Below are 13,432 nucleotides of genomic sequence, written 5' to 3' on the forward strand. Positions count from 1 at the left end.
AGTATTTTAATATTCTTTTGGAAGCCGCCCAGAGTGGCTGGGGAAGCCCAGCCAGATGGGCGGGGTATAAATAATAAATTATTATTATATTATATTATTATTTAATATCTTCTGCATAACCAAATTAACTTAATTTGCTCATTTATTCATCTTCTTTCAATATAGACTCTTATAAAACTGCAGGTTGTTACAATACTCCTGCCAATGTTTCTATCTGTTTATAATTTATAGTTTGTAATTTATCTTTTTGGTGGCGATTTCAATCAGGGAAGTGGTGCAGGAAGAAAAGACTCGAAACCTCCCAATGCTACTGGCCTGAAGCAATTCAGGGTGCAGAAAGACGTGGCTAATTTTATGTAAAAGAAAAAGTGCGGGAGGTCCAAGAACAGCTTTTCCATGCAGCCTGTTGTTTGTCCCTCTGTTTGTTTATGTTCACCTGCAATCGCCTGCATGCTCCTGTGCATTCTCTTGCATTGAACTAACTTGAGCTCAGCCTTTCTTTTGAGGGCCGGATGGGAAAGTTCCCAAAAAGCCTTTAGTATTCCTTCACATCAGTTCGGGTGGTTTTCTTTTAAAAAAAGCTAAACTCAAATCCTCCTAACTCTTATCTTTTAAAAATGGTACTTGGACATCCTGCTTTCCATTCACACAATGTTTTTTCTGTTAGTGTGCTCCACCAAGGGACAGAGTCAGCAGGCAGGTGCCAATATAAGGGGAGGGTTGCTGCTGGCTGCTGATTGCTATGGCATCCTGCTCTAACCCTTTGCAGCTGGTAGCATTCTGTGCCATCTTCTGAAAGCAGAGGAACTGGGTCTTTGGCTTCAGCAGACTTGGTGCAGGATTATCAGGTGTGGTCCCTGCTATGTCCAGAGGCTTTAGAAATGAGTAGGTTTTTAGAAAAGCTAAGTATCTAGTAAGCTTCGTACTGTACAGTCTCTTCTCTGATGGTGGAGGAGGGTACCCAGAGTGAGTTATTGCCTTTCTCTTGAGGCAGGGCTTCTGCAGATTAAGCATCCTATTCTCCTCTTTTGTGGAGGAACCACCTCTTTAGATGGTGGAGTTTCTCCCAGCTTCAGCTTTCAGGCTATTTTGGACCTTTTTCTTCTTCCTTATTTCCCCAGCACTTTGTGATGGTGGAAAGAGAGTCTTTCATTCCTGTGTTGTTGTTTTTAAAAAAGGTTGGTTGAAAGGGGACTTTCCTCAAGCTAGGTGAGGGGGACTCTGCTGCCAGCATCTACAGTTCTTCAATTCTTTGGCACTCTGGGTACCCTCTTAACTTAGCTTGGAGGTTTTTAAGCAGAGCATGGATTGCCATCTGCCTTGGGTGATTCCTGTATTGCAGGGGGTTGGACTAAATGACTCCTAGGGTCCCTTCCAACTCTACAATTCTGTGATTCTGTGAGTCTCCACTGATGAGAAATAAAATTTACGGTAAATTTGAGTTTTCTATTCCATTTCCTTCTGCAGATGAGCTTTGCTTTGTTTAATGATTGAAGCTTAAAGCGCACAAAAATTACAGTGGTGCCTCGCAAGACGAAAATAATCCGTTCTGTGAGTCTCTTCGTCTAGCGGTTTTTTTGTCTTGCGAAGCAAGCCCATTGACGGATTAGCGGATTAGCGCTATTAGCGGCTTCTAGCGGCTTCTAGCGGCTTATCGGCTTAGCAGATAAGCGGATAAGCAGCTTATCGGCTTAGAAAAAGGGGGGGGGGAAAGGAAAAAACCCCCGCAGGAACTCGCAAGACATTTTCGTCTTGCGAAGCAACCCCATAGGAGATTCGTTTTGCGAAGCACCTCCAAAACGGAAAACTCTTTCGTCTAGCGAGTTTTCCATCTTGCAAGGCATTCGTCTTGCGGGGCACCACTGTACTTGCCTAGAACAAATTAGGAAGCTCTTTTTTTTTTTTACTTAGAAAATTGACTGCGAAAGCTATTTGCATTGTATAATTAAAACAAATGTGCTTATCAAATGTCACTTGGACAAAATGTACAAAGAAAAGAATACGCCAAGGTGTGTATTATTCTTGCAAATACATTTTAAAGCAAGTGGGAAAATGGAGGCGAGGTAAGAAAAGGAAGGAATACTTGAAGCCTCAAAATGTTATTGCCTATGAGCCAATGAATGGGGATTAGAAATACCTTCTATCTGTTCTGTCTCTGTAGTTTGAAGCAGTTACGTTGCTTGTCTGCTAATATGCTACTATCTTGCTTTGAACAAACTTGCTCTTATAACTAACAATTCTACTCATTGCAGCTGAACATGGATGAGACCTCTGTCGTGTTAAGTAGTTTCTAGTTAACAAGCAAAAGGGTAAATATGTCCTGCTGGTGTCCTATGCTGGCTGGTATATAATTTTATTCTGAGCATTTATTAGATGAATAAAAATTTTATACCAGCCAGTTAATAATGGAAGGTGGTAAGTAACCGAAATGCGTACCTGTCTCCCCCTCCTCCAAGCTGAAAATGCATGAGAGTGAGTGGCAAATATACAGTTATAGTGAAGTATTGTTGGTCACGTGAAAGCATTATTCAGCATCTTCTTGGAGACCAGGGAGGAGAAGAGCTTGTCTCAGCAGGAGAGGGAGACTCCCTGGATTCTTCAGTAGCCTCTTGACCACCCTCCTCTGCTTCAGCCTCTGAGTCTGAACTGCTCCCTCCCACAGGCTCTTCCTGCTCACTAAACCCCGTTGCCCTTTCAGCATCCAGCCCCTCCTCCTGATCTTCTCCCTTGGACTTCTCAGTGTCCCACCACCAACCCCCCTGACTCAGAGCCTTCCTCTTCTGGGGTTTCCCTTGCGGCGGGTTTCCTGGATATTGCCTCCCACCGCTCCTCTTCGCCCAGCCAGTTCCTGACATCAGCTACACCCAGACTTAGGGGAAGGAGGCTGGAGTTGTCAAGGGCAGTGAACCCGAGGGAACCTGTTGAAAAGGTTTTCCCCCCATGGGGAAAAAGGGGGTGGAGATCTTCTAAGAAAGAGGGCACCGGAAGCTGAGCAGGTGTGTTTGGTGCTAGGCTGAAGGCTACCAAAGTGTTCTAGTCTGCTAGCGCAGTCAGTTGATTTGCAGAGTGCTGCCTTGGCTTTAGTGGGTATAAGAGTTTCAGAGTCTGGGGGGTTAGGATGCTCTCTTCTCCCTATCAGTGGAGAATGGAGGCCAGTGCTGAAAGTCTAGCATCCTCATATTTGATTGCTAGCTTTTGACAGTACTGCAGCCGTAGACAGACAAGATGGGAATTAAGCGATAGAAATGGTTGCATTCTGGCAACATGCTCATACACCATGGGCTTGACCCCAGCTGCCATATATTGTACTGTGAATTAAACCCATGGGAAGGTTTTTTTGTTTATCATGGACAGAATTGCACTTAAGAGAGAGCGAGAGAGAGCCTGAGAGAATTCGTTACTTGCTAACGAAAACTTGCTTTGTATATATCCGCAGCTTAGAAAAATAAGACGACGTTTGCATAACCAAACTATTTATATTAGACTGTATTTGTATTCCGTTTTGTTCTGGATTATTATTATAGGGTATTTATTAGCTGATACATTTTGAAACAGAAATGTTCTTCAGGAGATCTGCAAAAGATCTAGTATTCAGACAACAAATAATATGGGGTTTTTTTTTGAGCAAAATCCAAATAAATTTAGCTCCAGTAAAAATATAAGTGAAAGTGCTAGTCTCATTTTTTAAGGAAGTTTCAATTATTATTTTTGCCAATTAATTTTTATTAGTTTTCATCAGTTAAAATAAAATCACATTTGAAGCAGGTTTATACAGCAAAATCAGACCTTTAAAACATCCTTGAGCACTTTTACTCCATAAAGTTTTTCTACTGCCTTCCTTGAAGCCTCTGCAACTGCTTTTAGCTCTCAGACCTCTTGATGGAGGTTCTGGGGGAATTGTGATCTGAAAAGACTCCCTTCTTGTTGTTGCCATCTTGTCAAAGTGGGCACAGGTAAATAGTCGTCGTTCCCCCCGGAAGTGTGTCACCAATAACCAGACCTGGGTAATATGGTAAGTCTGTGTCCAAAAAGCAAGTGGGGCTTCTCAGCTATGTAGATGGTGTCAGAGTCAATATATTGACAAGATTTTAAAAATAATCAGCTTTCCTACATAAACAGTAGCAAATCACAGTATATATAAAATGCCATACCTTAATATCAATGGAAGCAGAGACTGGCCAGTTTAAAACTTTTCGAAAGATGAATGTATGATTTTATGTAATAATGCAAAATTGGCAAACTACTTTGTTCTTGTGAAACCAGTATATAGATGAGCTGATGTGCTAAGAATGTAGTCCTCAACAATATATTGCTAATTATACATAAATCTGTATTCATCAGGTTCAAATAAATCTCTTTGTGTTTTAAACACACAGGAATTACAATTTGTAGACTTCCTATTTGCATATTCAAAGTACACATTCTAGACACATGAAGGATCCATGGGATAATTTTTGAGAATTCATGGAAAACTCTATACGGTTTTCATATTCTTGGGTCAAGGGAGAACAAGGGCAGAAGCAGAACACTCCTTAAAATAATGTGAACTTTATGCAAGCGGTTTTGTTTCCACAGATGCTGCCTTTAAAATCCTGAACCCTATGACCGTTCCACATTTCTTTAGGCTTAGTAGCAACAATGCGCTGATACAGTTCCTGCTGGAGGTAAAGAGCATTTGTTAACGGTGCATTTGAAAAAAGTCTAATTTTTTGAAGTGTAGCCATTTCAGAAGAGTTGAGAAAGGGAGAAACTACTGTGTCTGTGTTCCAGGGCACTCCTGAAATCAGAGAGCACTATATTGACTCTAAGAAGGATGTCGATCGGCACTTGAAGTTTGCCTGTGAGCAGTTCATTCAGCAGCAAACCAAGCAGTTTGTGGAGCCTCTGGAGGAATTCCTGGCGAAGGTGTGCGAGATCCTACGGTAGCACCATTGGTATCTTAAATGGCTGTGTTTGGTATATTTATGTTGGTTAGATTGTTGACAGAAAGGAACATAGACATTGTACAGGGAACATCTATCCCAAAATCATTAGAGAACTGTAATGTCATACCTACACCCTTGTGCAAATTAATTGAAACAAAGAATGTAGTTTATTGTACAAAACTCACATATACGTACATTCGTAACGGATATGACCTCCGCTATTTTTAAGCAGCATTTGGACACGGTTTGGCACGGAGTCTACTAGTTTCGAACAGTCACTGTTGATTTTCAGATCCCTGTACAATACTTCAATCAGCGCCTGAATGAGCTTCTCCATAGTCGTACAGCCTACAGCATGGAGGTGACTTTTGCATATAGCCCACAAATTCTCAATGGGATTTACGTCTGGAGAATTCCCTGGCCAATCAAGTACCTGTATTTTGCTGCTCTGTCATGAATTTCTTCACCACTTTCAATGTGTGACAGGGGGCTAGGTCCTGCTGCAATATCCCAGTATACCTCTTTTCCAGCTCTGGAATAACTCCCTTTCATAGAACCTCAATATATTGTGGCGAGCGCATCATTCCTTCTGTTGGCTGCAGGCTTCTGACTCCATAATGATCAACTGACTTTTCGTGTTTGTTTTGAGTACAGGATTACGAGGAAGATAGAAAACATGCTTTGTTTCAATTAATTTGCATGAGGGTGTAGGTTGCCTTATATGAATACATTGGTATATCTGACTGAAAGGAGAATAACCTGTGGCCCTCCCAATGTTCACGGATGATGAGAGCTATAGCTCAGCAACATCTGCAGGGCCACGGGCTTAGCAACCCCGATGCCATTCAATATGTTATCAACACAAGCAGTCCCGAGTCAGCTGTACTAAGATGCCTTTCGGCAACGCTCACGCCTAGAAAAAGAGTTGCCAGAACTCGCAAGGAACACCTCCCTTGTTCTCTTATACAGTTGTGCCTCAGAAGTCGAATGGAATCCATTCCGGAAGTCTATTCGACTTCAAAAATGCTTGGAAACCAAAGCGTGGCTTCTGATTGGCTGCAGGAAGCTCCTGCAGCCCATCAGACGTTCGGCTTCCAAAAATAGTTCACTTCCGGGTTTACGGCGTTCAGGAGCCAAAACATTCAAGAACTAAGCTGTTTGAAAACCAAGGTACGACTATAATGGCAACGGCACCCACCTGAGAGGTGCCGGAACTGAGTCGTGGCAAGTTCTGGCTGAAAAAAGCCCTGTAAGTGATAATGGGGTATAAAGATAAACCAAAGGCTTGTTTTGCTGTGACACTACTACTTCTATAGGCAGGGACACGGGTGGCGCTGTGGGTTAAACCACAGAACCTAGGACTTGCCGATCAGAAGGTCGGCGGTTCGAATCCCTGTGACAGGGTGAGCTCCCGTTGCTCAGTCCCAGCTCCTGCCAACCTAGCAGTTCAAAAGCACGTCAAAGTGCAAGTAGATAAATAGGTACCACTCCGGCGGGAAGGTAAACAGCGTTTCCGTGCGCTGCGCTGGTTCGCCAGAAGCGGCTTAGTCATGCTGGCCACATGACCCGGAAGCTGTACGCCGGCTCCCTCGGCCAATAAAGCAAGATGAGCGCCCCAACCCCAGAGTCGGTCACGGCTGGACCTAATGGTCAGGGGTCCCTTTACCTTTACATTACTACTTCTATGCCTGTATAAACTGGACATGTTAAGTCCTAATTGAAATTCCTCCAACCTCATGAGAGTGCCAGCTAGCTCATCTCTCTCACCCCAGCAGCTTTTCTCGTTTTGAGCCCTAAAGGGGAGGAGGGGATACAGAAACAAGTCTCAATTTAGCCTTTGAAAAATTGTGTTTTCCTCGCTGCATTCTCTTCCAGTTTCTGACTGGATACGACTTTGGGAGAGGCGTTCGAAGAAAGCCCAAACAGTTGCCTTTTATAACCTGCTTCCTTTGGAAGGGTTCCAGGGCGCTCTTTCATAACTACCGAAAAGCATTGTGAAATTGCCACTTCTTCTAGTTTTAATAGCTGCAAGCCCTAATAGCTAGATTTTCTTGGCAAGTGGCTCCTGAGATCTGGTTCAGTCTAGTAGTTTTCTGTGAAGCATCAAGTTTGAATCTCAGCCTCCGTTGAGAATTACTTTAGTGGCCTTTGCATAACTCAGCCCAGATGCAGTATGGGAATAATAATTCTGGCTTATCTTATATGGTTGTTATCGCTATTGCTGGGGTGCTGCATATAAAGACCTTTAAACACTTTACAATACCGACATGACTGCTAAGCACGACATAGCATTTGATGCATTGCTTGTTTTCCATCTCATTACTTTAGGTTTCTGCTCTGAAGGCAATGGCTACTCAAGGCGGTCCTAAATACAGCCTTTTGCAGCAACCTTGGGCTCAACCAGGTAATCTCTTTAGGTGCAATCTCACAGCCCTTTGTACATGCTTACCTTTCTTTTCTGCCTTCTGCGAGATGGAGTTCGTTTGGCTCACTGACTTCGCCATTCTGGATCTTTTTTTTATTTTAAACGTTAATTTGTAAAAGTTTAATTCAGGGGGGTAACTATTCAAAGGGTTGACCGTTACCCATCTTTAACGAACCTCACTTAACCGCTTTGGCTTGTATCCAAGCTGAATGGAAAATAAGTAGAACAGTGTTTCCCAACCTTGGGCCTCCAGCTGTTTTTGGACTACAACTCCCATCATCCCTAGCTAGCAAGACCAGTGGTCAGGGATGATGGGAATTGTAGTTCAAAAACAGCTGGAGGCCCAAGGTTGGGAAACACTGAAGTAGAATACAGTAAGTGTCTCCCGTACACATGCAACAAAAGGTCCCATGGAGGACAGAAAATCCATTTGTTTGCCATATGCTCCATGCCCAGCATAGAGAAGGAAGACAGCTTGCCGGCAAAAGGAGTGTTTGCCAAGGGAGAGGTCCTCTGTCTCGGTGTAACTTTGCATCCTTCTGCAAACATTTGCTGCTCTTGTCCACCTTTCCTCTGGTGCACTTGCAAATATTGCTTTCCCTGCTTTCTGATACCTGGTGCTTGGGGAAGCCACAGGCAGAGCCTTTAACCTTCAAAGCACAATACAGTGGTACCTTGGGTTAAGTACTTAATTCATTCCGGAGGTCTGTTCTTAACCTGAAACTGCTCTTAACCTGAAGCACCACTTTAGCTAATGGGGCCTCCTGCTGCCGCTGTGCCGCCGGAGCACGATTTCTGTTCTCATCCTGAAGCAAAGTTCTTAACCCAAGGTACTATTTCTGGGTTAATGGAGTCTGCAACCTGAAGCGTATGTAACCCGAGGTACCACTGTACTGTATTGGCCCGAATATAAGCCGCACCTGTGTTGCTGGCAGCCTTTCTCCTTCCTCACTCTCTCCCTTCCCGGCCTTGGGGGAGAGGATGGGAGACTATGCATGAGGCGGGCGCGGCTTTGCCGCACTCCTGGTGCTGTGTGTCCTGGCTGCATACCGTAAGGTCGTGAATACAAGCCTCACTTGTAACTTTTCATGGTTGGAATTTGGAGGGAAAGTGAGGCTTATATTCAGGCCAATACGGTAAGTGGGAAGGATGACAATATAGTGCAGTAGCAGGCATCTCCTTTCCACTACTGTGTGCATGGCAGTTGTATCATTGGACACACGCACACACAAAAGTTCCTTATGGGCACTCCGCTACTACTGAAATAAAATATACTTTGGAGTTGCTGCATGGGTCCCACTCCGTGACTTTTTAGGTTGCAAATCCAGGAGGCCCTTTCTCAGTAAGTTTTGTTGCATTGTGACTGCCATTATTCTCTTTCCACCAACAAATTACTTTTGGTTAACCGAAGGTGCATGATGTAGTCCATGGGTAGGCAAACAAAGCCCAATCGCCTTCTAAATCCGGCCCACAGGCGGTCCGGGAATCAGCGTGTTTTTACACGAGTAGAATGTGTGTTTTTATTTAAGATGCATCTCTGGGCTATTTGTAGGGCATAGGAATTCATTCATTATTTTTTTCACAATATAGTCTGGCCCCCCACAAGGTCTGAGGGACAGTGGACCGGCCCCCTGCTGAAAAAGTTTGCTGACCCCTGATGTAGTCAGTTTGTGAAACTAAGGTTAAGGTCTGGTCAGTTACTGGATGGAAGGCCATCTCATTTACACCTTAGTAAGTAAGGAAAGGCAGGATATAAATGCAATTTATATGTATTGCTTTGATGTTCATCCCATCATTTCCAGAAGGAATAGGGTTGCTTGCAAATACATATTTTTACAGAAACTAACACAGCAGTTTTAGATATCTGCAATGTATGGAAAGAAATGTATGCACTGCAGGGAGCTGGGCTTGGGGGTCCCTTTCCAGCTCTGCAGTTCTGTGATTCTGCGACAAGCATGTAGCAGGGCAGGTGCTTGCTTCGTATAAGAGACAGCCAATAAACCATGACTGGATTTCAAAAGGACAAGTTCTCTGCCGCTAATATGTCTTTGAATTCTGTTTCGCAGCAAAGATTGCCGACTTGGTGTCTTCGACATACAGGACCATCAAAACAAAACTGCCCTCGACATTGCAGAGCATGTCGCTGTATTTATCCAACAAGGACACAGAGTTCATCTTGTTCAAGCCGGTTAGGGTAAGTATTTCGGTAGCGTTTCCTCTTTTTTTTATTAATATGAGAACCAAAGTTTTATAGGTTTTTCACTTTACATACTTGAATGCATACTTTAATAGTAGCTAATTCATATTTGCAAAATGTTGCAACGTGTTTTAAGTCAAGTGATCCTGTTTTGCCTCAAACTAAGCAACCTCTGTAGCTCATCCCTTTGGTGATTCTGTGGAAGTTTGTACCTTTTCTTGGACAAATGTATGGTGCTACATTCTGGTAAAGGTAAAGGGACCCCTGACCATTAGGTCCAGTCGTGGCCGACTCTGGGGTTGCGGCGCTCATCTCGCTTTATTGGCCGAGGGAGCCGGCATACAGTCATGTGGCCAGCATGACTGAGCCACTTCTGGCGAACCAGAGCAGCGCACGGAAACGCCATTTACCTTCCCGCCAGAGCGGTACTTATTTATCTACTTGCACTTTGACGTGCTTTCAAACTGCTAGGTTGGCAGGAGCAGGGACCGAGCAACGGGAGCTCGTCTTAGGGGCTTATGTAGACAGCCAGCTGCTAATGTAGGTTTTCTTACACAGGGACATCTCTGACCCCTTGAGTTTTAACTGCCTAATGGGAGAATGTAGAAGTAACAAAAGAAGCTTCTAAGTCACCTTAACTGATTAGTTTTTCCCCAAACTGGATATCCGTTCTCTGTATGCATCCATTTTTGAAGGCTGGTCTTAGGGTGAGGAAAGTTTTAAATATTTTATTTATAAATATTTGATTTATGTATGGATATTGTGATTACCAAAAATGGAAAATGTAATAAAAAGCATTATTTTTTTTTTAAAAGGTCACCCCGTTGCGGGGATTAGAACTGCTGACCTTCTGATCGGCAAGTCCTAGGCTCTGGTTTAACCCACAGCGCCACCCACATCCCCTATATTCTGGAGTGGCCTGCAAAATCTTCCTGTAGCTAATGCCAGGTCTTTTTTTATATATAAAATTTTTATTGGTTTTTCACAGTTTTTATAAACACAAACAATACACAATACAAACAAAAAACACACACACAAATGAACATGGATAATTTCGTATCCTTTTTTCTTGAACCTTACTTCACCGACTTCCCCGTACCTCCCCTTTCTACATCCCAATTTCCAAACTTATTTCAGCAAATCCTAACCCTTGGTTTTATCAAATTTTCCCTTATTCTTTTCTTTTACTTAATCTTTTACCGCTGTAATCCCCTTTTTTTCTAAAACCTCGACATTTTAGCATTCATTAATTTTACAATGTTTCTTAAGATAAATTTTGAATTTCTTCCAATCTTCATCCGCCGTCTCTTTCCCCTGGTCGCGGATTCTGCCGGTCATTTCAGCCAGTCCCATATAGTCTATAGCTAATGCCAGGTCTTTGGTTGTCCTCACTTCTTACACCACAGTTCCTGCTGCATCCTGGCTCCTCTTCCTCTTCTCTAGTCTACCCGTAGTTCTCTGCTCTGCTGCCCTTGTAGTTCCAGGGATGTCTGCAAGTGACCAGGAAAGGTGATTTTGTGGATGAGGAGTAAACGCCTGCAGCTGAGTTCATGACAGAATTTGTCCTCTTAATCTTCTTTTCGTTTACTTCCTGAAGCTGCCTATAAACCATATGTGGCTTGTAGAGCCAGTTTTGGCGCAGAAAAGGGAAATCAAAATGATCAGAGAGCTGTGGCGACTCCTGTATGATGAAGAATTGCAGCGTTTGGGGCTTTTTGGTTTAGGGGCGGGAAAGTTAAGGATGGAACATGATAACGGTGTGTAAAATTATTCACGGTGTGGAAAGCAGTCCCCCACACTTTCTCTTTCATAGTACAGTGGTACCTCGGTTTATGAACAGTCCTGTTTATGAACTATTAGGTTTACGAACTCTGCAAAAACGGAAGTAGTTTGTGAACTTTACCTTGGTCTACGAACGGAAGCCGAATGGTGGAAGGGCACCGGCAGCGGGAGGCTTCGTTAGGGAAAGCACGCCTCGGTTTGAGAACGGATTTGGTTTAAGAACAGACTTCAGGAACGGATTAATTGGTATCACTGTGGGGTCACCTAGCGAAGCTGATTCTTCGCGCAGCACATAGCAGGACTATGAAATTTGGTTTTCCAGGATGTGGTGATGGCCTCCAACTTTGGCTGCAAAGGGGAATTAGCCTATCGGCGACTGGTATTCATGATGGGTATACGCTTCCTTTGGGGTCAGAGACTCCATGCCTCTGAATACCAGTTGCTGGAAAACAACAGTATCGCTCAAGGCCTGGTTGTGGGTTTCCTGGTGGCATCTAGTTAACAAGATGCTGGATTAGGCCAGGCACATCCAGCAAGGCTGCTATTATGTTCTGTCACTCCTACATCCTTCCAGTAGGCTGTGCCTTTACAGATAAACGCCGCATAAGGGGCCTTATTCGTCTTAGGGGCTTGTGTAGACCGCCAGCTGCTAATGTAGGTTTTCTTACACAGTGACATCTCTGACCCCTTGAATTTTAACTGCCTAATGGGAGAATGTAGAAGTAACAAAAGAAGCTTCTAAGTCACCTTAACTGATTAGTTTCCCCCCAAACTGGATATCCGTTCTCTGTATGCGTTCTTATTTGAAGGCTGGTCTTAGGGCGAGGAACGTTTTAAATATTTTATTTAAAAATATTTTATTTATGTATAGATATTGTGATTACAAAAAATGGGAAATGTAATAAAAAGTATTATTTTTTTTAAAAAAGGAAAGTTTTAAATATTTTCTTCCTTTCCTCAGAACAATATTCAGCAAGTGTTCCAGAAGCTGCATGCTCTACTAAAAGAAGAATTTAGCAAAGAAGATCTCCAGATTGTAGCCTGCCCTTCAATGGAACAGGTATGTAAGAAAACTCTTATTTTAAAAATCCATTCTGTGCGAACTACATTTTGGGTGAAATTCGGTCAGATCAATATATTCTTTTAACTAAATGTTCTGAGCATGGGAAGTTTGACCCCTGAATAAATTTTGCAGATGGCTTTAAGACAAAAGCAGCACAAATGCTTCCTTTTGGGTTATGTTGACAGGCTAGCAGTGCATCCAGAAACAAAGCTACAGGATGTCTCCGATCTAGGCAACAGCCAGCCATTGTAACTGGTACAAGGGCCTTGCTCAAAACTTTGCTTACAGGCTATGCCAGGGGTCGGCAAACTAAGGCCCGCGGGCCAGATCAGGCCCAATTGCCTTCTGGATCCAGCCTGTGGACGGTCTGGGAATCACCACATGGATCTGTTTGGGCTGTGCCATTTCCCCTCCCACCATGGCGGCCCCTCCTCACGGCTTCTCCCTGCCCTGTTGAGGTAGGGGGCTTTGATTGGTGCCAGCCAATTCGAAGTCTCGCCACCTGCATGCCCAGACGGACCTCCGGAACGAATTAAGTACCGTATTTTTCGCCCTATAGGACGCACTTTTTCCCCTCCAAAAATGAAGGGGAAATGTGTGTGTGTCCTATGGGGCGAATGCAGGCTTTCGCTGAAGCCTGGAGAGCAAGAGGGGTCGGTGCGCTATCTGCAAGCCTGGGGAGCCCACGGGAGTTCCTGCCCGGCTCCCCAGGCTTGCGGATAGCAGCCTGCATCCTGAAGCACGCCCCGGGCTTCGAGCAGATATCTGAAGAGTTCCCGCCGGGCTCCCTAGGCTTGCGGATAGCAGCCTGTTCTGGGGGCTGGGGTCGGATGAAAAATTCCTTTATTCCCCCCCCCAAAAAAAAACTAGGTGCGCCCTATGGGCCGGTGCGCCCTATAGGGCGAAAAATACGGTACGTAACCCGAGGTACCACTGTATGTGTGTGTAATCCGGCCCACCACAAGGTCTGAGGGACGGTGAACCGGCCCCCTGCTAAAAAAGTTTGCTGACCCCTGGGCCATGCAGTCTGGGATGTTTGT

At 44.1% G+C, this 13,432-nt stretch overlaps 1 protein-coding gene and 1 long non-coding RNA gene across 2 annotated transcripts in view; one reads left to right on the forward strand and one right to left on the reverse strand.

Moving 5' to 3' along the window:
• Positions 1-13,432, forward strand: part of COG3 (component of oligomeric golgi complex 3) — a 47,434-nt gene that overhangs the window by 28,183 nt on the left and 5,819 nt on the right. The window contains exons 18-22 of the mRNA XM_082223084.1: positions 4,576-4,664; positions 4,771-4,905; positions 7,254-7,329; positions 9,417-9,544; positions 12,291-12,389. Of these exons, the coding sequence (XP_082079210.1) occupies positions 4,576-4,664; positions 4,771-4,905; positions 7,254-7,329; positions 9,417-9,544; positions 12,291-12,389 (527 nt within the window). The remainder of the gene's footprint in view (positions 1-4,575; positions 4,665-4,770; positions 4,906-7,253; positions 7,330-9,416; positions 9,545-12,290; positions 12,390-13,432) is intronic.
• LOC309532754 lies at positions 101-1,511 on the reverse strand. Its single transcript, XR_014220009.1, has 2 exons — positions 1,411-1,511; positions 101-1,378 (listed from the first exon to the last, which is right to left on the reverse strand). It is a non-coding gene; the product is annotated as an uncharacterized lncRNA (long non-coding RNA).

This window comes from Podarcis vaucheri (genome assembly GCF_965113315.1).
Source record: "Podarcis vaucheri genome assembly, chromosome: 5".
Taxonomy (NCBI): domain Eukaryota; kingdom Metazoa; phylum Chordata; class Lepidosauria; order Squamata; family Lacertidae; genus Podarcis; species Podarcis vaucheri.